The following is a 21,618-nucleotide window of genomic DNA, read 5'->3' on the forward strand; positions in this document are numbered from 1 at the left end:
ACCGATCCGAAGTCTTGTACTCATCAAGCATGGTTCTTGCCATGTCCAATAGAGTTCTATTCTTTCTCTCCACTACACCATTTTGTTGTGGCGTGCAGGGAGAAGAGAACTCATGCTTGATGCCCTCCTCCTCAAGAAAACCTTTTATTTGTGAGTTCTTGAACTCCGTCCCGTTGTCGCTTCTTATTTTCTTGATCCTCAAGTCGAACTCATTTTGAGCCCGTCTCAAGAATCCTTTCAAAGTTTCTTGGGTTTGTGATTTTTCCTGCAAAAAGAATACCCAAGTGAAGCGAGAATAATCATACACAATAACTAGATAGTACTTACTCCCGCCGATGCTTATGTAAGCGATCGGGCCGAATAGATCCATTTGGAGTAGCTTCAGTGGCCTGTCAGTCGTCATGATGTTCTTGTGTGGATGATGAACACCAACTTGCTTCCCTGCTTGGCATGCGCTACAAATCCTGTCTTTCTCAAAATGAACATTGGTTAGTCCCAAAATGTGCTCTCCCTTTAGAAGCTTGTGAAGATTCTTCATTCCAACGTGGGCTAGTCGACAATGCCAGAGCCAACCCATGTTAGTCTTAGCAATTAAGCAAGTGTCGAGTTCAGCTCTATTGAAATCAACTAAGTATAGCTGACCCTCTAACATTCCCTTAAAAGCTACTGAATCATCACTTCTTCTAAAGACAGTAACACCTACATCCGTACAAAGACAATTGTAGCCCATTTTGCATAATTGAGAAACAGAAAGCAAATTGTAATCTAAAGAATCTACGAGAAAAACATTAGAAATAGAATGGTCAGGTGATATTGCAATTTTACCAAGTCTTTTGACCAAACCTTGATTTCCATCCCCGAATGTAATAGCTCGTTGGGGATCTTGGTTTTTCTAATAGGAGGAGAATATCCTTTTCTCCCCAGTCATGTGGTTTGTGCACCCGCTATCAATGATCCAACTTGAGCCCCCAGATGCATAAACCTACAAAACAATTTTAGGCCTTGTTCTTAGGTACCCAAACGGTCTTGGGTCCTTTGACATTAGAAACAAGCACCTTGGGTACCCAAACATAAGTCTTTGACCCCTTGTGTTTGCCCCCAACATATTTGGCAACTACTTTGCCTGATTTGTTAGTGAGCACATAAGAAGCATCAAAAGTCTTAAATGAAATATTAGGTTCATTTGATGCTATAGGAGTTTTCTTCTTAGGCAATTTAGCATGGGTTGATTGCCTAGAACTAGATGCCTCACTCTTATACATAAAAGCATGATTAGGGCCAGAGACTTCCTAGAGTGAATTCTCCTAATTTTGTGTTCGGGATAACCGGCAGGGTATAAAATGTAACCCTCGTTATCCTGAACCATGGGAGTCTTGCCCTTAACAAAGTTATACAATCTTTTAGGAGGGGCATTAAGCTTGACATTGTCTCCCTGTTGGAAGCCAATGCCATCCTTAATGTCAGGGTGTCTCCCACTATAGAGCATGCTTCTAGCAAATTTAAATTTTTCATTTTCTAAGTCATGTTCATTAATTTTGGCACTAAGTTGAGCTATGTGATCATTTTATTGTTTAATTAAAGCTAGTTGATCATGAATAGCATCAACATTAATGTCTCTACATCTAGTGCAAATAGTAACATGCTCAACTGTAGATGTAGAGGGTTTGCAAGTTTTTAATTCAACAATCTTAGCATATAAAATAGCATTCTCATCTCTAAGATTGGAAATAGAAGCATTGCAAACATTTAAATCCTTAGCCTTAGCAATTAATTTTTCATTCTCAATTTTAAGGCTAGCAAGAGAGGCATTCAATTTTTCAATCTTAGCAATTAAACTAGCATTATCTTTTCTAAGATTGGCAATTGAATCATCACAAATATTTGACTTCTCAACCTTAGCAATCAAATTAGCATTCTCAATTCTAAGGTTGGAAATAGTGTCATGGCAAGTGCTTAGCTCACTAGTTAATTTTTCACATTTTTCTACCTCTAGAGCATAAGCATTTTTAACCTTAACATGCTTTTTGTTTTCCTTAATAAGGAAGTCCTCTTGGCTATCCAAGAGTTCATCCTTCTCATGAATAGCACTAATTAATTCATTCAAGTTTTCTTTTTGTTGCATGTTAAGATTGGCAAAAAGAGTAAGCAAGTTATCCTCATCATCACTAGAATTATCCTCATCACTAGAAGTTGCATACTTAGTGGAGGATCTTGATTTTACCTTCTTCTTCTTGCCGTCCTTTGCCATGAGGCACTTGTGGCCGACGTTGGGGAAGAGAAGACCCTTGTTGACGGCGATGTTTGCGGCGTCCTCGTCGGAGGAGGAGTCGGTGGAGCTCTCATCGGAGTCCCACTCCCGGCAAACATGGGCATCGCCGCCCTTCTTCTTAAAGTACCTCTTCTTTTCTCTTCTCTTTCCCTTCTTGTCATCGCCCCTGTCACTATCACTAGATAATGGACATTTTGCAATAAAATGACCGGGCTTACCACACTTGTAGCAAACCTTCTTGGAGCGGGGTTTGTAATCCTTCCCCCTCCTTTGCTTGAGGATTTGGCGGAAGCTCTTGATGATGAGCGACATTTCCTCGTTGTCGAGCTTGGAGGTGTCGATGGGGATCCTACTTGGTGTAGAGTCCTTCTTTTCTTCTTCCGTTGCCTTGAATGCGATGGGTTGTACCTCGGTTGTTGAGGTGGCGCCTTGCTCGATGATTTTCTTGGAGCCTTTGATCATTAATTCAAAGCTCACAAATTTTCCTATCACTTCCTCAGGAGACATTAGTTGATATCTTGGATCACCATGAATTAATTGTACTTGAGTAGGATTAAGAAATACGAGTGATCTAAGAATAACCTTGACCATTTCATGGTCATCCCATTTGGTGCTCCCGAGGTTGCGCACTTGGTTCACCAAGGTCTTGAGCCGGTTGTACATCGTTTGTGGCTCTTCCCCTTGGTGAAGCATGAAGCGACAGAGCTCCCCCTCGATCGTTTCCCTCTTGGTGATCTTGGTCACCTCGTCTCCTTCGTGCGCGGTCTTGAGCACGTCCCAAATCTCCTTTGCACTCTTCAACCCTTGCACCTTATTATACTCCTCTCGACTTAGAGAGGCGAGGAGTATAGTAGTGGCTTGGGAGTTGAAGTGTTGGATTTGTTCGACCTCCTCCGAATCATAATCCTTGACTCCCTTCTTTGGTACCTGCGCTCCATACTCAACAATGTCCCATATGCTTTTGTGGAGTGAGGTTAGGTGATGCCTCATTTTATCACTCCACATAGAATAATCTTCACCTTCAAACATAGGTGGTTTGCCTAATGGAACGGAAAGTAATGGAGTGCTTTTTGAAATACGAGGGTAGCGAAGGGACATCTTACTATACTTCTTGCGCTCATGGCGCTTAGAAGTGACGGAGGACGATTCCGAACCGGAGGTGGAGGGTGACGAAGAGTCGGTCTCGTAGTAGACCACTTTCTTCATCTTCTTCTTCTTGTCACCCTTCCGTTGAGACTTGATGGAGGAAGAGGATTCCTCCTTGTGCTTGTGGGCGAACTCCCTTGAGTGCGTTCTCCCCGAGCTTGCGGACTTATCGCTGGTCCCGATCTCCCTCTTGGCGGATGCTCCCGACATCACTTCGAGCGGTTAGGCTCTAATGAAGTACCGGGCTCTGATATCAACTGAAAGTCGCCTAGAGGGGGGTGAATAGGCAAATCTGAAATTTATAAAGTTTAAGCACAACTACAAGCCGGGGTTAGCGTTAGAAATATAATCGAGTTCGAAAGAGAGGGCAAAAAAAATCACAAGCAAATGAAGAGTGAGACGTGGTGATTTGTTTTACCGAGGTTCGGTTCTTGCAAACCTACTCCCAGTTGAGGTGGTCACAAAGACCGGGTCTCTTTCAACCCTTTCCCTCTCTCAAACGATCACTTAGACCGAGTGAGCTTCTCTTCTCAATCAATCGGGACACTAAGTCCCCACAAGGACCACCACACAATTGGTGTCTCTTGCCTTGATTACAATTGAGTTGGAAACAAGAAAGAAGGAAGAAGAAAAGCAATCCAAGCGCAAGAGCTCAAATGAACACAAATGTCTCTCTCTCTAGTCACTAATTTGTTTGGAGTGATTTGACTTGGGAGAGGATTTGATCTCTTTGTTTGTGTCTTGTATTGAATGCAATAGCTCTTGTATGATGTTTGAAGGCTGAAAACTTGGATGCAATGAACGGTGCGTGGGTGGGGATATTTATAACCCCAACCACCAAAATAGCCGTTGGTGAAGGCTGCTGTCGTATGGCGCACCGGACAGTCCAGTGCGCCACCGGACACTGTCTGGTGCGCCAGCCACGTCACCCGACCGTTAGGGTTCGACCGTTGGAGCTTCTGACTTCTGGGCCACCGGACAGTCCGGTGGTGCACCGGACAGTTACTATTCATTGTCCGGTGCGCCTTCTGGCGCTGCTCTGACTTCTGCGCGCGCAGGCGCGCACTGTTCACTTTTACTGTTTCGTTGCAGACAACCGTTGGCGCTGTGTAGCCGTTACTCCGCTGGCGCACCGGACAGTCCGATGAATTATAGCAGAGCGGCTCCCAGAATCCCGAAGGTGGCGAGTTCGGAGTTGGGTTCCCTGGTGCACCGGACCAGGGCTGCCTTTGGGTTGTCTTTTGCTTTTTTTATTTGAACCCTTTCTTGGACTTTTATTGGTTTGTGTTGAACCTTTGGCACCTGTAGAACTCATAATCTAGAGCAAACTAGTTAGTCCAATTAATTTGTGTTGGGCAATTCAACCACCAAAATTCATATAGGAAAAGGTGTAAGTCTATTTCCCTTTCAATCGGCTTGTCAAAAAAAATTACAAAAAATAAAAAATTCAAAACCATACTTAAGTTGTCTTAAGCAGATCATGCATATGGTCGTGCAAAACATTGTTTCTACTGTAGACTGCAATGTTCATATAGTGAAGTTTGAAATAAAGATGTGATGAGAAATATGATGGATAGGCATGGCAATGAGAAAATTGGATCTTTTTGGACTCCAAATAATGTGCTTCACATTTTTGTCATTCACAACAATGATTGCACAAAAATAGGACTTAAAACATGTCATACTTGGTTTCAATATCGTTTTGATCATTTTTACCCTTCTACGTATGTATAGCAAAAGTAACAACGCAGAAGGGCAAAAATGTCCAAAATAACATCAAAACCAAGTGTGACATGTTTTGAGTACTATTTTTGCAAAGTCAATGTTACGAATGGAAAAAGTACGAACCATATTATTTGGATTCCCAAAAATCCAATTTTCTAAGATGGCGGGGGGACGGGTTCGGAGCGGGTGTAGCTTTCGCGCACCCGCCTCAAAACCCATGGCCAAAACTCGCCCCGCCCCCAAACCCAGCAACAGGTATCTGCATCGGACCCTGAACCCACCGAGGACCCAAAACCCGATGGAGAACCGGGCAACCAACGAAGTGGTTGGTTTTCGTGTCGTTCGTGCAGAGTTCGGCTACCAACAGCACGACTCATGTCATCAAGTGCTACCAGCAACGCTTTAGGCCTAGTTTGGATACTCTAGTAATGAGGTGGATTGGAGTGGATTGAGATGTATTGAGAGAGTATTTGATCTATTGGGGATTTATACCCTCTCCAATCCCTCCAAAACACTCTAATCCTAAAGTATCCAAACTAAGCCTTAGGGAAGTTTGGCTGGAGCAGAACGGTAGAGCACAACGCGAGCGTAGAACCAGCGGATGACGAAGCAACTAGCGTGGAGCTACCGACGATGAAACACAGGGCCCAGGCCCTAGGACAAGCACGACATGAGTTCGGGGGTCACCGGTGACGCCGCGACACAGGCAAGCATGTCATATACATATGATATCAGTATCGGAGATGATGAACTACAATAGTTAGATATAGAGATGGATGACTTGCTGGAGTGCAAACAAGTAATGTTCAAGGCATCAACTATGTCCAACCGTGATATCGAGGGTGTGTTTGAGGAACTTTCTACCCAGGTGGTACAAGGGATTGAGTCACATGACGTATATTGTAGCTATTAGCTCATGCAGAGTGTCGGATTGCCATGGATGAGAATTCACTTGCTAAGTTGGTCTCTTAAAAGGATCCAATAGTGACAAATGATGATGAAGGAGAGCTATTCGATTGGAAGAATCACACTGATGTCATGTGGGATGAGGAGCCACATCATGGCATGTTGCAGCTGTTAGATTTATAGGCATTTTCTGTATTATTTTAATTCCATAAATTAACATTATGATGATGACATATAAAATATGTTTAATCATAGAAATCACTATCTCAAATATATCCATAACAATATGGATCAAGAGAACATAAAGCATATGAATCATATAAATATAATAAGCATATAAACATGGAACATGTATTATTATGGAACAACTAAAAATAAGTAGATAGCAATATAAACAGCATGACTGTAAAACTAAAACAAACAGATATAACATATTATAAAATGACAGAACAGAAGAGATAAATACATGACTACATATAAAACAGCAGAGGTGAATATATGAAACATATGTAATTTGTAGAACGCAAAACAGTAAGGAAATAAACTGATCATACCCTCCCATACGCTCTGATGATCTAGATCCTTGTCCAGCTTCCCTTGTCATGTCACCAGGAAGAAGACGTTTTGGGCAGTCGCGTAGACGCTCCCCAAAAACCTAATTGTCGATCCCCCGTGCAAGGTCTCGAACGGCACCGGCTTCGGAGGCACCTGCCCTCTCGCTTCTCTGTGCGCGCAGAGTCACGAGATGGAAATACCCTCACTCGGTGGCTAGACTGTGATTCTGAAAGTGTTTTCTCGCGTGTACCGAGTGACAGGGGTGCTCCTCTATTTAACCTCTCGCAGAGGGAAGCTGAAGGGGAAAGGTCGTCGAGTCACGCCAAGAGTCGGTCAGCTCTCGCCGAGTCATGCCATGAGTCGGCCAGCTCTCGCCGAGTCACGCCATGAGTCGGTCAGCTGAAGTAGAATGGTCACTCGGCTGCCTGGCTGCCTCGCCTCGCCACGCCACGCCCGGTCGGCGGCGGCGGCGGCGCGCGCGCGCGTGTGGCACGCCCTTGTCCATTTCTTGACTTCTCAAGTTAGGTAGAATAAATCCCACCATATAAGTCAAGCCAAAAGACCCTTGGACTTCCAATGTGGTACTATTGGTATTCTCCACCATTACACACCATAGAGTTTATTCAATAAATGGGCCAAGCCCATAAAAGATCCAACAATCCCCACCAAACTCTAGGGTTTGTAATGATGAAGTATCAGAATCACAATCCTTTGATATACCAGTGTTTCGATGGAGACTGTTAAGTTGAACATCCATCTAGAAAAAGAGTTTCACTCAGTCACAACTGAACAATGGACTATGCCTTGAATTGACAGTTTTGTGCGAAATAAGATTCACTCAAATCCTTTGCTGATACTAGGCTGCAAAAGGGTATTCCCGTTGTTTAGAAGCATATAAGTCACACTTCAGTGCCTTTCATGAGTATTTAGGGATTACCCAAGTCCCATAGATTGTGACCAGCAGTCTGACTCATATAGGTGTATTCCTCAAAAGATGTTATGTAGGACAACATCTCACCTTTATAAGACTCTTGGAATACATTAAGGTAAAAACCATCATGCCTTACAGATAGGAAAGATGTGCATCAGAAATGAGTTAAGGAAGGGATCTTTCCTCACAACCTACTCCTAGCTTGTTTCTCCACTCTACTTCACGGGATCTCCGATCACATAGAGCAGGTTACCACTAGAGTAGATTTCACATGGGTCTCATACCCATTTCTCTCGATGCACTTTCTATCACATTGCGTGATAGACCCTTAGTGAATTGATCTGCCAGATTATTTGATGTGTGGACATAATCCACCGTTATAACTCTGGAGTTTTTCAGCTTTCTGACAGATTTCAATCTCCTCTTAACATGCCTTGTAGACTTCATGTTATTTCTAGAACTGTTAACCTTTGTAATCACCGTTTGGTTGTCACAGTTCATGGAAATAGCCGGTATCGGTTTTTCAACTACCGGTAAGTCCAATAGGAAATCACGAAGCCACTCGGTCTCAGCCCCAGCAGTGTCTAATGCTGTGAGTTTTGCTTCCATTGTAGACTTCATTAAGATAGTCTGCTTGCAAGACTTCCAGAAAATAGTGCCACCTCCAAACAGAAACACATATCCGCTTGTGGCATAAAGCTCATCAACATCAGAAATCCAGTTGGCATCACAATAGCCTTCCAGCACTTTTGGGTTTCCAGTATAATGAATATCGTATGTCATAGTACCTTTCAAATACTGCAACACTCTCTCAAGAGCACGCCAGTGTTCATCTCCTGGTTTTGACACAAACCGACTTAGCTTACTCACAGCATAAGAGATGTCTGGCCTTGTTGCACTTGCAAGGTACATGAGCGAGCCAATGATCTGGGAGTATGTCAATTGATCCCTTGCTATTCTCCGATTCTTTCTTAATAGCACACTGGGGTCATAAGGTGTTGGAGCAGGATCACAGTCACTAAAACCAAAGCGACTCAATACCTTTTCCACATAATGGGATTGTAACAAAGTTACCCCACCATCATCTTCTCTAACAAGCTTGATGTTTAGAATGACATCAGCTTCTCCCAAATCTTTCATTTCGAAATTGCTCGATAGAAGATTTTTAACTTCCTCAATCACATTGAGATTTGATCCAAAGATCAAGATGTCATCAACATAAAGGCACAGCATAACAGACTCACCCCCACCATACCAATAGTATACACACGTGTCAGATTCATTTACAACAAAGCCAGCTGCTGTAAGAGTATTATCAAACTTTTCATGCCATTGCTTAGGTGCTTGTTTTAGGCCATATAATGATTTTATCAACCTGCACACCTTGTTCTCTTGACCATCCGCAATGAACCCTTCTGGCTGATCCATATAGATCTCCTCATCCAACTCTCCATTTAGGAAAGTTGTCTTAACATCCATCTGATGAATGATAAGACCATAAGAGGCTGCCACGGCTATTAATGTGCGAATTGTAGTCAATCGAGCCACTGGTGAGTAGGTGTCAAAGAAATCTTCACCCTCTTTTTGGGTATATCCTTTGGCCACAAGCCTTGCCTTGTACCTCTCGATTGTACCATCAGGCCTAAGCTTTTTCTTGAAGATCCATTTGTAGCCTATAGGTTGACAACCATAAGGACGGTCAACGACCTCCCAAGTTCCATTAGACATAATATATTCCATCTCACTCCTTACTGCTTCCTTCCATAAGTCAGCATCAGGAGAGGAATATGCCTCACTAATGGTAGTTGGTGTGTCTTCCACAAGGTACACTATAAAGTCATTACCAAAGGATTTTTCAACCCTCTATCTCTTGCTCTTTCGAGTGACTATAGTGTCATCCTCCTCAGGGATGTGCACGTGAGAATCCTCAGCATGATCTATAGGAATCGACAGTTCGTGCTCACGAGGAATTATAGTCTCATGACTTGTATCACTAGGTGTATTCTTCATGGGAAACTCATTCTCAAAAAATGTTGTGTCTCTTGATTCCATGATAGTATCAACATACATATCAGGCACATCAGATTTTATAATTAAGAACCTATACCCAGTGTTGTGAAAAGAGTACCCAAGGAATACACAATCAACAGTTTTAGGCCCAAGTTTACGCTTTTTGTTGATTGACACATTCACTTTAGCCAAGCAACCCCAAGTGCGCAAATATGAGAGATTTAATCTTCTCTTTTCCCATTCCTCGAATGGTGTGATCTCTTTGTTCTTTGTTGGAACTCTATTCAGGACATGGCATGCTGTCAAAATCGCCTCACCCCACCATGCCTTGGATAATCCCGCTGTACTCAACATGGCATTCACCAAGTCTGTTAGAGTGCGGTTTTTCCTTTCAGCAATCCCATTGGATTGTGGTGAGAATGGCGGTGTCCTCTCATGAATAATACCATGTTCCACGCAGAACTCATCGAACACATTAGAGAAATATTCTCCACCTCGATCAGACCTTAACCGTTTTATTTTCCTCTCAAGTTGGTTCTCAACTTCAGCTTTATAGGCCTTAAAATAATTGAATGCTTCATCTTTTGTTTTTAAGAGATACACATAGCAAAATCTAGTGGAGTCATCTATAAAAGTGAGAAAGTATCTTTTACCACCTTTGGTCAAAATTCCATTCATCTCGCACAGATCAAAATGAACAAGTTCTAGAGGTGCCAAACTCCTCGCCTCAGCAGCCTTGTGAGGCTTGCGGGGTTGTTTTGATTCAACACACACATGGCACTTAGACTTCTTGACCAAGTTAAATTTAGGAATTAAATTTAGATTTGCTAACCGCATAAGACAGCCAAAGCTTGCATGACAAAAACGTGAATGCCATAAATCTGACTCATCAGAAAAATGAACAGAATTCACCAGTTTATTACACACATCATGCAGTGATAAGCGGAACAAGCCTCCGCAGTCATATCCTTTACCAACAAAAGTACCATGTTTCGACACAACACATTTATTAGACTCAAGAACAACTTTATAACCATCTCGACATAGCATAGAAGCGCTAACGAGATTCTTCTTGATAGAGGGCACATGTTGCACGCTCTTCAATGGCACCGTCTTTCCCGAAGTAAACTTCAGAATGACCGTACCAACACCAAGAACATGAGCACGCGACCCATTTCCCATTAACAAGGCGCCAGACCTCCCGACCTGATAGGAAGTGAACATAGAGGCATCAGCACACACATGAATGTTTGCACCACTGTCCATCCACCACTCAGGTGAATTACAGACTGAAAGAACAAATGGTAAAGAATTACCATACCCAGATGTTCCACCTTCAGTTTCAGTGGTTACAACATTAGCTGATTTCTTTTCTTGAGTGAACTTGCGATCAGGGCACTCTCTTGCCCAATGTTGATCACTGCCACAGACAAAGCATCCTCCCTTTTCCTTGTTATTGTTGTTCTTCTTTTTAAACTGTGATTTTTGAACAGGTTTATTCGCGTTCTCTGGTTTGTTCTGGTTTTTCTTCTTGTTAAACTTGCGGAAGTTTCTCTTCTGCACCACATTAGCAGTAGAGGTCTCAACACCTTTTCCACTGTCCTTTGTTCTAGCCCTTTCCTCAACATCAAGAGTACCAATGAGCTCTTCCACATTGAACTCTTGTCTCTTATGTTTGAGAGAGGTAGCAAAGTCCTTCCAAGAAGGTGGTAACTTGGTGATTATACCGCCAGCCACAAACTTGTCAGGCAAAGGACAAGGAAAAAGTTCGAGTTCCTTAGCTAGTGCCTGAAACTCATGAGCCTATTCCACTACAGATCGGTTCTCAACCATCTTGTAGTCATACAGCTGCTCCATGAGATACAGCTCGCTACCAGCGTCAGTTACTCCAAACTTTCCAACAAGTGCATCACACAGCTCTTTCCCTGTAGGAATGATGATATAGCTTTTCTGGAATTTAGTATCCAGTGCGCTAATTACTGCTCCTCGAAAGAGGTTGTCTTCAGCCTTAAACTTAGCCTCATCCTCAGGAGGTAAGTTGGCAGGCTTGCCCTCAGCGGCATGAAAACAAGACATTGCAGTTAGCCACAATTCCATCTTAGCTTTCCATATCAAGAAGTTTTTACCATCAAAAGGATCAGGCTTTAGCACAGCAGCAAAACCTCTGACAGAAAAATGCCTAACAATAGGTTTTTGGATTGTTAGATTTATAGGCATTTTCCGTAATATTTTAATTCCATAAATTAACATTATGATGATGACATATAAAATATGTTTAATCATAGAAATCACTATCTCAAATATATCCATAACAATATGGATCAAGAGAACATAAAGCATATGAATCATATAAATATAATAAGCATATAAACATGGAACATGTATTATTATGGAACAACTAAAAATAAGTAGATAGCAATATAAACAGCATGACTGTAAAACTAAAACAAACAGATATAACATATTATAAAATGACAGAACAGAAGAGATAAATACATGACTACATATAAAACAGCAGAGGTGAATATATGAAACATATGTAATTTGTAGAACGCAAAACAGCAAGGAAATAAACTGATCATACCCTCTCATACGCTCTGATGATCCAGATCCTTGTCCAGCTTCCCTTGTCATGTCACCAGGAAGAAGACGTTTTGGGCAGTCGCGTAGACGCTCCCCAAAAACCTAATTGCCGATCCCCCGTGCAAGGTCTCGAACGGCACCGGCTTCGGAGGCACCTGCCCTCTCGCTTCTCTGTGCGCGCAGAGTCACGAGATGGAAATACCCTCACTTGGCGGCTGGACTGTGATTCTGAAAGTGTTTTCTCGCGTGTACCGAGTGACAGGGGTGCTCCTCTATTTAACCTCTCGCAGAGGAAAGCTGAAGGAGAAAGGTCACCGAGTCACGCCAAGAGTCGGTCAGCTCTCGCCGAGTCATGCCATGAGTCGGCCAGCTCTCGCCGAGTCACGCCATGACTCGGTCAGCTGAAGGAGAAGGGTCACTCGCCTGCCTACCTGCCTGCCTCGCCACGCCACGCCCGGTCCGGCCGGCGGCGGCGAGCGCGTGGCACGCCCTTGTCCATTTCTTGCTGGAATTCTTCTAGAAAATGGTCCAAGTGGTTTCCGTCCATGCTAGTTAGGAGACAAAAAAACATGCTTGCCTTATTTGGTGGTCCTTTGTTGATCATAGACCATGCAGTAATCATGCAGGTCATTTACAAGGTCAATTAGAGAATATGTGGAAAATTAGTGCAACTTGTCAACAGATCATGGCTACGACGAAGTGGTGTTATAAACATTTTAGTCCATGGAAATCTAATTTGATCAGGTATTGTTCTGAGAAAATTTCACCCATGGAATTTAATTATATTCAACCCTAGAGATGGCATGCAACAACAACTAAGAATAGCAAATTTGGTGTTCGTACCGTTGCTCGAGTCTAAGAGAAACAAAGAATTTCAGGATAAGCTAGAGCAAGTTGTAGCACAAATGCTCCTATATCAGTTCGTTGGTGCCAAGCGTGAGGCAATCAATGTTGAGTCAAATGTTGAGCGCCCTGTGGAGGTGTTGGAATAAAATTTGGATTTGAGCAAACTACAAAACAACTGTTCAACTGAAAACGCCTCATCGAATGGGGATACCTTACTCAGTGAAAATAATCCTTCTAACCCAACAGTTGGTCATGAGACTATCGATGGGGAGATGCTTTCTTCTTTTGGTCCTCGAATTTATGTACCGACCCAAAGTTATGAATATTCAATAGTGAAACAGGCAAAAAAAAAAACTAATGGATCTCACCCACATGTGAAATGAAGTAACTTTTGGGGAAGGAATGGTGCAGGGAAGAGCCAAAACTCAGAATCAGTCGATTCATCTGGAGAAGAGCTTGTTATTCAAAGGCTAGAGATTGCGAAGAATGATCTACAAAACAGAGTTGCCAAAGAGGTTACAGGGAATGCAATTCTACATGCGAGTTTGCAAAGAAGAAAACAAGCACTACATGAACGCATATTAGCTTTGGAAAAGGATGTCTCCATGTTGCAAGAACAGTTACAAGCTGAGAGGGATCTGCGAGCTGCATTGGAAGTTGGCTTGAGCATGCCTTCTGGACAGTTTTCAAGTGCTCGTTCGATGGACATGAAGACAAAGGCAGAACTTGAGGAGATTGCTCTTGCTGAAGCTGATGTTGCAAGGTTAAAACAGAAGGTTGTAGAGCTTCACCTCCAACTCAATCAACAACGTTAACACCACTATGGCTCTGTAGTGGATACAAATGATCACCATCACCGCCTCCCTGGTCACTTCTCACAGCAAACTTTCTTCAACAAGGATTTGATATGAACCTTGCTTTTTTGCAATCAAGAGAAGTAGAGAAATGAAGAGAGATCAGTGGAGTCATCAATGGAGAAACTGAAATTAACCTTTCCATGGGACCCATGCAGCCACAGTTCAAGCTATCTAAACATCCAAAGTTACAACAACGTCAACTTGAGGGCAAGCTAAATCTTCAGGGGACGGTAATGTCATATACATATGATATCAGGATCGGCGATGAGGCCAATGTCAGTTCGTTGTGAACCATCATCGGCAGCAGGGAGGAGTTGGCAGGAACCGTGGCTGGGTGTGTGTTCGAATTCAAAGTGTTGGGTGTACCATAGTTTGGCTGAGCCATGTGCGTGTGTGAGTCGTGTTTCTGGGCCGGCCTATTAGTTTGAGTATAATTGTGCTCAGCTATAAGGAACATGGAAGAACATAATTCCAGCTACACGAAACGCTCTTGTCTTCTCCGGTGACGCGGTCGGCAACGTGCTCGCGTTCTAGTGTACCTCGCCGACGGCCAAGGGCCATAACAGAGCATCGACATCCGATGAGTTCGAACACAGACTGCGCATTAGGGGCGGCATCCAACCTAGTTGACGGGTGTGGGATCTGCGGGTTGGATTTAGGTGTTGGTCGAACACAGACGACGGAGGCGCAGAGGCTAGGGGAGTGGAGGCTCGACCGGGTGCGGGTGGAAGTAGAGATGGCAATGGGTACCCGAAATCCAACGGGTTTTTACCCCATTAAGGTACGGGTTTGAGTCAATTTTCATACCCATGGGTTCATAAATGGGCATAAACCTATACCCGGCGGGTTTATGGGTACGGGTTTGTTCCTATAGTACCCAAACCCGTGAACCCGTAGGTTTTTTAAACCCGACCAAACCTAGTGCATATTGTCATTTTATTTTATAAACGAACAACAAACTTGTTATTCCTTATTTACTTCATATTTTTTATCAATTGGTGAATGTATCAATAGTCGGTGAGAGTGTTGCTTGCTTGCTATTATAGTTTTTACTAGCGTTATATATGTGGTGGATGGATAACTTAGTGCAAGGTCACTTAATTATACAACTTATTATTTGTATTTCATTCTCTCTACTAATAAATTTTGTACCAAATCATGAACTCGTTGTTCATTACGTAGATTTTGGATCATGATATCATTAATCATTACGATACTTATTGATTATGAGAAGAACAAGTATATTGGAGATGAAACCCGCGGGTAACCCATGGTACCCGCTAACCCGATGGGTACAAGTTTGGGCAAAATCTCAAACCCGTCATGAGTACGGGTTTTTTAATGGGCATATATATTTTTCACGGATACGAGTTTGGGACGGCAAACCCAGCGGGTTTGTACCCGTTGCCATCTCTAGGTGGAAGGGAGAATGGCCGGTCGCAGCATTATATACTTAGGATTAGATGATTGGGCCTTGTTGGGCTTCACATGTACTAGGCTTTTCATGTAGTTTGGGGCCCATGGAAATGAAACTTGAAATCTACCCCGCCCCAGCAAATTTCGGGTTTCCAAACCCGCACACCCGTGGGGGAAAATGCCCTCGTCGCGCATCCGATGCCCACCAGATCCAAAACTCGTGGATCCCATTCCGAACTTGCACCAGGATGGGTAAGATGCTGGAGAGAGCTTTAAAGTATATTATATGCTAAACGATATCATAGTAAAATTAATAAAAAAATGAATAAGACGAGTCGATCAAATTTAGTGTACAATAGTCAAACAAATTATAAAATGAAATAGAGGAACTAAGTTTAAGTAGTTAATTTAAATAGTTTTAAGAGTTGAGGGAGATAATTTATTCAACTTTGAAAGTCAAGAACTATCTTTGTCGTTTTAACTTCCCCTAATTCCCCTAACTTTATCTTTATCGCAAACGAACCGAGTCGAGCTAATTCTCTGGTTAGGTTACTTAACGAGCTTGCAAACGAGCCGAGTCAAGCTAATTCTCTAGCTTGGTTACTTAACGAGCTGAGCCGAGATGACTCAATATTCAGCCCTAAATATGATGCCAAGTTTTGTGCAGCTAAATTACAAAAGACTTCACAACCATCTAGTTTAGTAGAAAAATAAGTGCATGGGATGACATTTCTTCAAGTGTTGTTGATGATTATCCATATGACATTTGGTAAGGCTGCACAGCGTACTCATCTTATCTCTTATATCATCATTTATTTTAAATTTCACTCCATAAACGGTGCAATCTATAATACAAAATATTATTTTACATCACCATATATACATCTGCTGGATATAATCTAACTCTTTCTGCACTCCCCCTCATCTGTCTAGAAGAACATGTGCCGGCTGCTCACTCTCGCGACTTTGTTCGACGGACCCGTTTCATTACCTGAAGAAATTTGGTTTGGCATTGTTTATTCTAAAGGTTCATGGCCACACCCACACTAAAGCCAAGCTGGAGCAAGCAAGACAGTGCATGGCTGAGTCAGCTGACAACATTAGGTGCATGATCTTGTAGCTGAACTACAGCTGCTGAGCTACGGCAATCGCCGGTCCAATATCATATCCCAGCTTGTAATATGACAACACGTCAGCACCACAATTGCTTCTATCGCATAAATGAAAAATGAATCTTTTCTGGCGCCGAAAAACGTATTATTACCTCACAAGTAGCAATACAGGTTTTACTTTCAGGGTACGAGTACAGCTGTTACCGCAATACTAACTCTACTCCTAAACGCGGCCCAATTCAAAAGTACACAGATCAGGACAAAGCGATGGTAGTTGACAAACTATTCGGCAAACAGAGTTCATCCAGGCCTCACAGGCCCTCTGCTCTTGAAGGATCCAATCTGATTTCAAGCTCACTTTATTATGTGATATATACAGACTCATGGAATAAAAGCAAACTCCATACTTATGACTGGTATAAGATAGTCTAGCACTAGTCTAAAACCTAACCTGACCACAATAATCTAAGATGCCAGTTTAGGAGCTGGCAGACAAAACTCATACTACTATGGGCTTGACATAGATAAGCTATACACTAAAGATGAAAGCGATGCACTTTTTGGATCTTCAGAGAAGCTTGTTCTGTGCCACCGCTTCGCAAAGCTCCTCCTCGTACCGTAAAACTCTGGGCGATGAAGCAGCTTTACACGCATGTCTTGGCAGCCACGGTGGCACCCAGCGTCGGAGACGCTTCGAAGGAAAAGGTGTCGAAGACTCCGGGAAGAGAACAGCCGTGATTGGCTTCACGTCGACCAGCTTGAGGCGTGAAAGGCGAGCAGCGTGTTTTGGAGCCCTCGGTGTCCTTGGGGTGGAAACGTGCACGTCCTTGCCGTTGATTCTAATGGGCACGCAATGTTATTGGATGAAATTAGTGTTACCAAATCAGCACTATCTGTTGAGAAGATAAAAATGCAGCTATACCTTAAGAAAGGCCAATGCTCCGTTGGAAGAGGGGTTCTATTCAGGAGCAACTCCTGTCTGCTTCTGTCTGGAGTAGTGTAGTTGAAATGAAACTCCCTGGCAAGTTGAACCTAGTTCGATTTACCGTTAAAGGTGAGCTTGAAAATAGAAATAAAAGGGAGGAATACATAAGTTGACTAATGGAAATGCAAAATAAACATGTAGAATGTCAAGAATGCAAATTAAGTGAATAAATAAATAGTCGGGCATGCAAAAATAGTGACAGAATTGACAAGAATGTAATGACTCGCTAGTTCATAATCCCAAGGTGGGAAACTACTAATTGAAGACGCAACATTTTTTTGCATCTATGCACTACGTCATTTAATAATGGAATAGAAAGCAACACTTTTTGCATTTTCCAATATCAGATAACATCATCAATCATTGTTAATGAGCAGAGAATGAGAAGAGTATATATGTCAGAGATATGCTAAAAGGCAATGCTATCTTTTTTCCGCACCTAGATGACATCAATTACTGTTCTTTGAAAATATGTCATCATTTCAATGCAGACAAGAAAATGAGAAAAAAAAACGAGGCTTTTACCTAATTTACAAATAAAGAATGCAACAGCTAAGAGATTATACTTACTGCTTTTCGAATCCTTTTTGAAACATGGAAAACAACTTTCAGTTCGTCATGGTGCAAGCAACACATGATCTTGATCTTTGCAACCGAACAAACATAATCAGGTTTTACCACAAACAGAATGTGCACTAAAGTAAATAAAAAGGTGGTTGTTTCAGTTCCATACCAGCAAATCAAGAGGAAGTGATTCAAGCCCTGAATCACCACAGGACACAGATGCATTTGGAGTCCTTGGAGTCTTTGGCAATACCTGCCCTGTATTACTACCAAATGGCTCAAAATTGAGTCTTGCAGGGGACAAAACTAGTGTATTGCTTTCTAAGAGAACCTCAGGCTGTGGAGGTAACTCCAGCTCATCTTTCGCATTCAACAAAATCCTTTTCTTCCCAATGTCCCTGCTTGTACTCCTGCTATAGCGAATCTGAGCGAGGGCACCAGGTTTCAAGTATTTGTTCTTTGCATGTTTCACTCGTTTCTTCTGCTTCAGTGTCCCTGATCCAGACCCCATGGCAATTGCTATTCACTCTAAAATTCGAAGTGGCAGGTGATGCAGAACTTTGATTCTTTTCCAGTTTCATCTCAGCTTCAACAAGGGAAGAGAAATTACCAGATTAGAATAACAGTAAATATGATCATTGTCACAAAGCTTTTTAACAAATTAGACACTTTGGATAAATTCAAGTTCCACCTGACAGCTAGTTATACTGAAAAACACCGACAGAACAGATGCTCTGTATTAACTAGAACAAAACAAGAAAAACGACCAGACAGAACAGAACTTGCGTATTCACATGTGTATCCATCAATTAATTTAACTAAACTATAAGAAGCCCCTTTTCCGAAAAAGAAATAATACAAAGATTAGATATATGGCTACACATAATTTCCAATATCAACTTTATGTATACGAAATAATTGCTTGATATTGATATATTTGTTGAACTAGAATTACCAATGTCAACTTGGCATAGCTAAAGCCTAAAAAGAACATGCCAACCCAATAAACAAGGTCATACTGGAAAACACGTGGGCATATCATAAACACGACATCACATAGCAAAATTTCTAGAAATGGAGAATTTCGCAAATTACTTGAAGTGGTAATATTACTCCATTTTTTGTCAACTATCGGTAGGATGGATTAATATTTATCGTTGGCTACAGTACTAGTATTAAGGACCAGTTTGGATACAAAGGGCTAATTGTTAACTGCTAAAAATGAGCACTAGCTGATCAAAATAGGCGAACTAACAGGTGGGCTAAAAAATTTAGCATAGACCCTGGCTAGTTGTTAAACCATTAACTAGGCACAGCCAGCTAACAAGAGTGAATTGACCATTGATAGGCATGTATGCACCTAACAGTAAGGGATCCAAATGCGCTTAGCTGGATATTTTTTTTTTACTTCAGTAGCTGTCAATAGCCGATCCAAACATATGCACCTAATAGTACACCATACATCCTAAAATATAGTTACTTGTAGCCCTATTTTTTCCGTCCACATTCAAATAAATAAAAGTAATGAATATATTTATGGTTTAATTAATGGATGCATATTTAGTCTAAAACAAATTATATTTTGGAACAGATAGAGTATAATATTTTTTAGCGGAAATTAAATGTTCGATACATGGTTACTTGCATCCTGTGAGCAACTTAAAGGTGTGTTTGGTTGAGGAGTGGCTTCATTCTAGTTTTTTTGATGTTTGGTTTCCAACAAAAGAGGAACAGAGCGGCTTCTGAAATCTCCATATGGTTGAAGTGGTCCCGCCCCACCAAAATGGTCAGATGCGAACGCTCTCCTCCTTCTCCCCTCTACACTTATATGACTCTCCAACCAATTAAAGAACGGAGCGGTTCGCTCTATTCTACTCTTCAACCAAACAAAAAATAGTGTCTATATTCTGCTTATCAAACGGAAAATAAAATAGCTTCATTCTTAAAAACTAGAATATAATCGCTTCATTCTAATTGACTCTCTAACCAAACGTATCGTAAGTGACTGAAAAGGCTCCCACTTGCTATGACTTATCACCATGTACTCTACAGCAAGTATTTTCCTACTACATGAAGGCCATGTTTGGTTTATTTAGTCTAGGGACTAAAGTTTAGTTAGGGGACTAAAGTTTAGTCACTAACATGTTTGGTTTTAGGGGCTAAAAATAGTAAGAATATATTAAATGACTCATAAAAAGACTAAAATGACCTTTAACATTCTCCTGCTATTAGTATAATTGAACTAAATGAGGGGTAAATGTGGAATTAATATGGTTTAGTCCCTTTTAGCACATATGTGAAGGACTAAAGACTAAATCATTTTAGTCTATATTTTAGTCCTAGTGTTTGGCAAAAAAAGACTAAATTGGACTAAAAACTAGAGAATCTTTAGTCCCTCTAACCAAACACCCCCGAAATCCGCGTCACCAGGGAGATTTGGAGGGCCCAGCCGACCAGCAACTACATGAAATCCGCGCCACCAGAACCTACATGGTTACATAGCACCACAGAAGCAGCAGCGTTAACGGCCCTGCCACATCGCGCGAGCAGCAGATCTCGAAGGCCTCCAGGACTCTAAGAGAGTCGGGCAGCAGCAGACGCGCCCGCATTAAATCCGGTCGCCAACGACGCGCTTGGAGCGAGGTAGCATGTGTAGCGACGCGAGATCGCACATGAGAAGAGCTAAAGACGGCGTATTTGGAGGAAGCAGGAGCTTGAGCAGAAGGAAGCATGAACGGAGGAGGGAGGGATCCAATGGTTTTACCTGAAACAGGCCGGCCGCGCAGCTCAGAACCCAGCGGCTCCCATGATGCGAAGCGAAAGCGAGCTCGAGCTGGCTGTTCCCCGGCGCCACCGGCGAGCGCGAGCCAGCGGATGAATCAACGACGGGCGCCGCAGCCGCACAATAGGTAGGTCCCCTGCTTTGCCGATATCGAGACTCGAACTCGAGAGGAAGGGGAGAGAGAGAGAGAGAGAGAGGGGGGGGGAGATGAACGGCGCCGGCGCTTTTGTACTCTAGGGCGTGGGGGAGTCGGGGCGAGGTGGAGGGAAAACCAAAAAATTTCGACGGGGGTTGGCGCCAAAACCAGGTCGAGCAGCAGCTGAGGACGCGGAACGGGCGGGACCCGCGGATAGACTAGCGGAGGATCGGATCTGTCATCTATGAGCTGGAGCCCGGGCCGTTGTCGTCTAGGGGCGCGGGTGAGCCGTACGTGCGCGGGGGGAATCCCGATGCCGAGAGCCCGAGACGACGCCTTCCGAAAACCGAGCTCGGTCGGCGCCCCTCTGACGGGCGGGGCCCGCCTCGACGCCGTTAGTTGCGGCGTGAGCATGATGATGCGTTCGGTTCGGATGGCCCCAGGCCCAGGTGGGGGGGGGGGGACCGACGTGTGGTGCCGAGTAGCCGACATCACAGGCGAGGACGCGTGGGTTTGGGCGTTTGGCCCAGCGCAAGCGCCAGCGCCAGGCCGCCAGCGCCGGGGTGTCTGGTAGATGGGATGCCGGCTGCCACGCCGGGTTCCGCGCTTGGCAGGGAGCTGGGGTGGTGGGCGAGGACGCAGCGCAGAAACCGTGGTGCTCGGCGGGGCCGTCGGCGAGATTCGGTTCCCAACTTCTCCTTCGCTTCGCTGGTGTGCAGTGGGACCGTGGGAGTTCATGCGTATCGGTATCGTGCATTCGTGCATCTGTGCCTAGAGGATCCGAGGGATACGAGA

At 43.2% G+C, this 21,618-nt stretch overlaps 1 protein-coding gene across 1 annotated transcript; it reads right to left on the reverse strand.

The window, feature by feature from the left end:
* Positions 1 to 16,700: 16,700 nt before the first annotated feature.
* LOC100383858 (uncharacterized) lies at positions 16,701 to 20,868 on the reverse strand. The gene is made up of 5 exons (NM_001176488.1): positions 20,670 to 20,868; positions 18,075 to 18,491; positions 17,912 to 17,986; positions 17,279 to 17,388; positions 16,701 to 17,195 (listed from the first exon to the last, which is right to left on the reverse strand). The coding sequence occupies exons 2-5, from the start codon at positions 18,414 to 18,416 to the stop codon at positions 16,925 to 16,927; spliced, it is 798 nt and encodes a 265-aa protein (NP_001169959.1). The 5' UTR covers positions 18,417 to 18,491; positions 20,670 to 20,868; the 3' UTR covers positions 16,701 to 16,924.
* Positions 20,869 to 21,618: the final 750 nt, after the last annotated feature.

Source organism: Zea mays, chromosome 5 (genome assembly GCF_902167145.1).
Source record: "Zea mays cultivar B73 chromosome 5, Zm-B73-REFERENCE-NAM-5.0, whole genome shotgun sequence".
Classification (NCBI taxonomy): Eukaryota; Viridiplantae; Streptophyta; class Magnoliopsida; order Poales; family Poaceae; genus Zea; species Zea mays.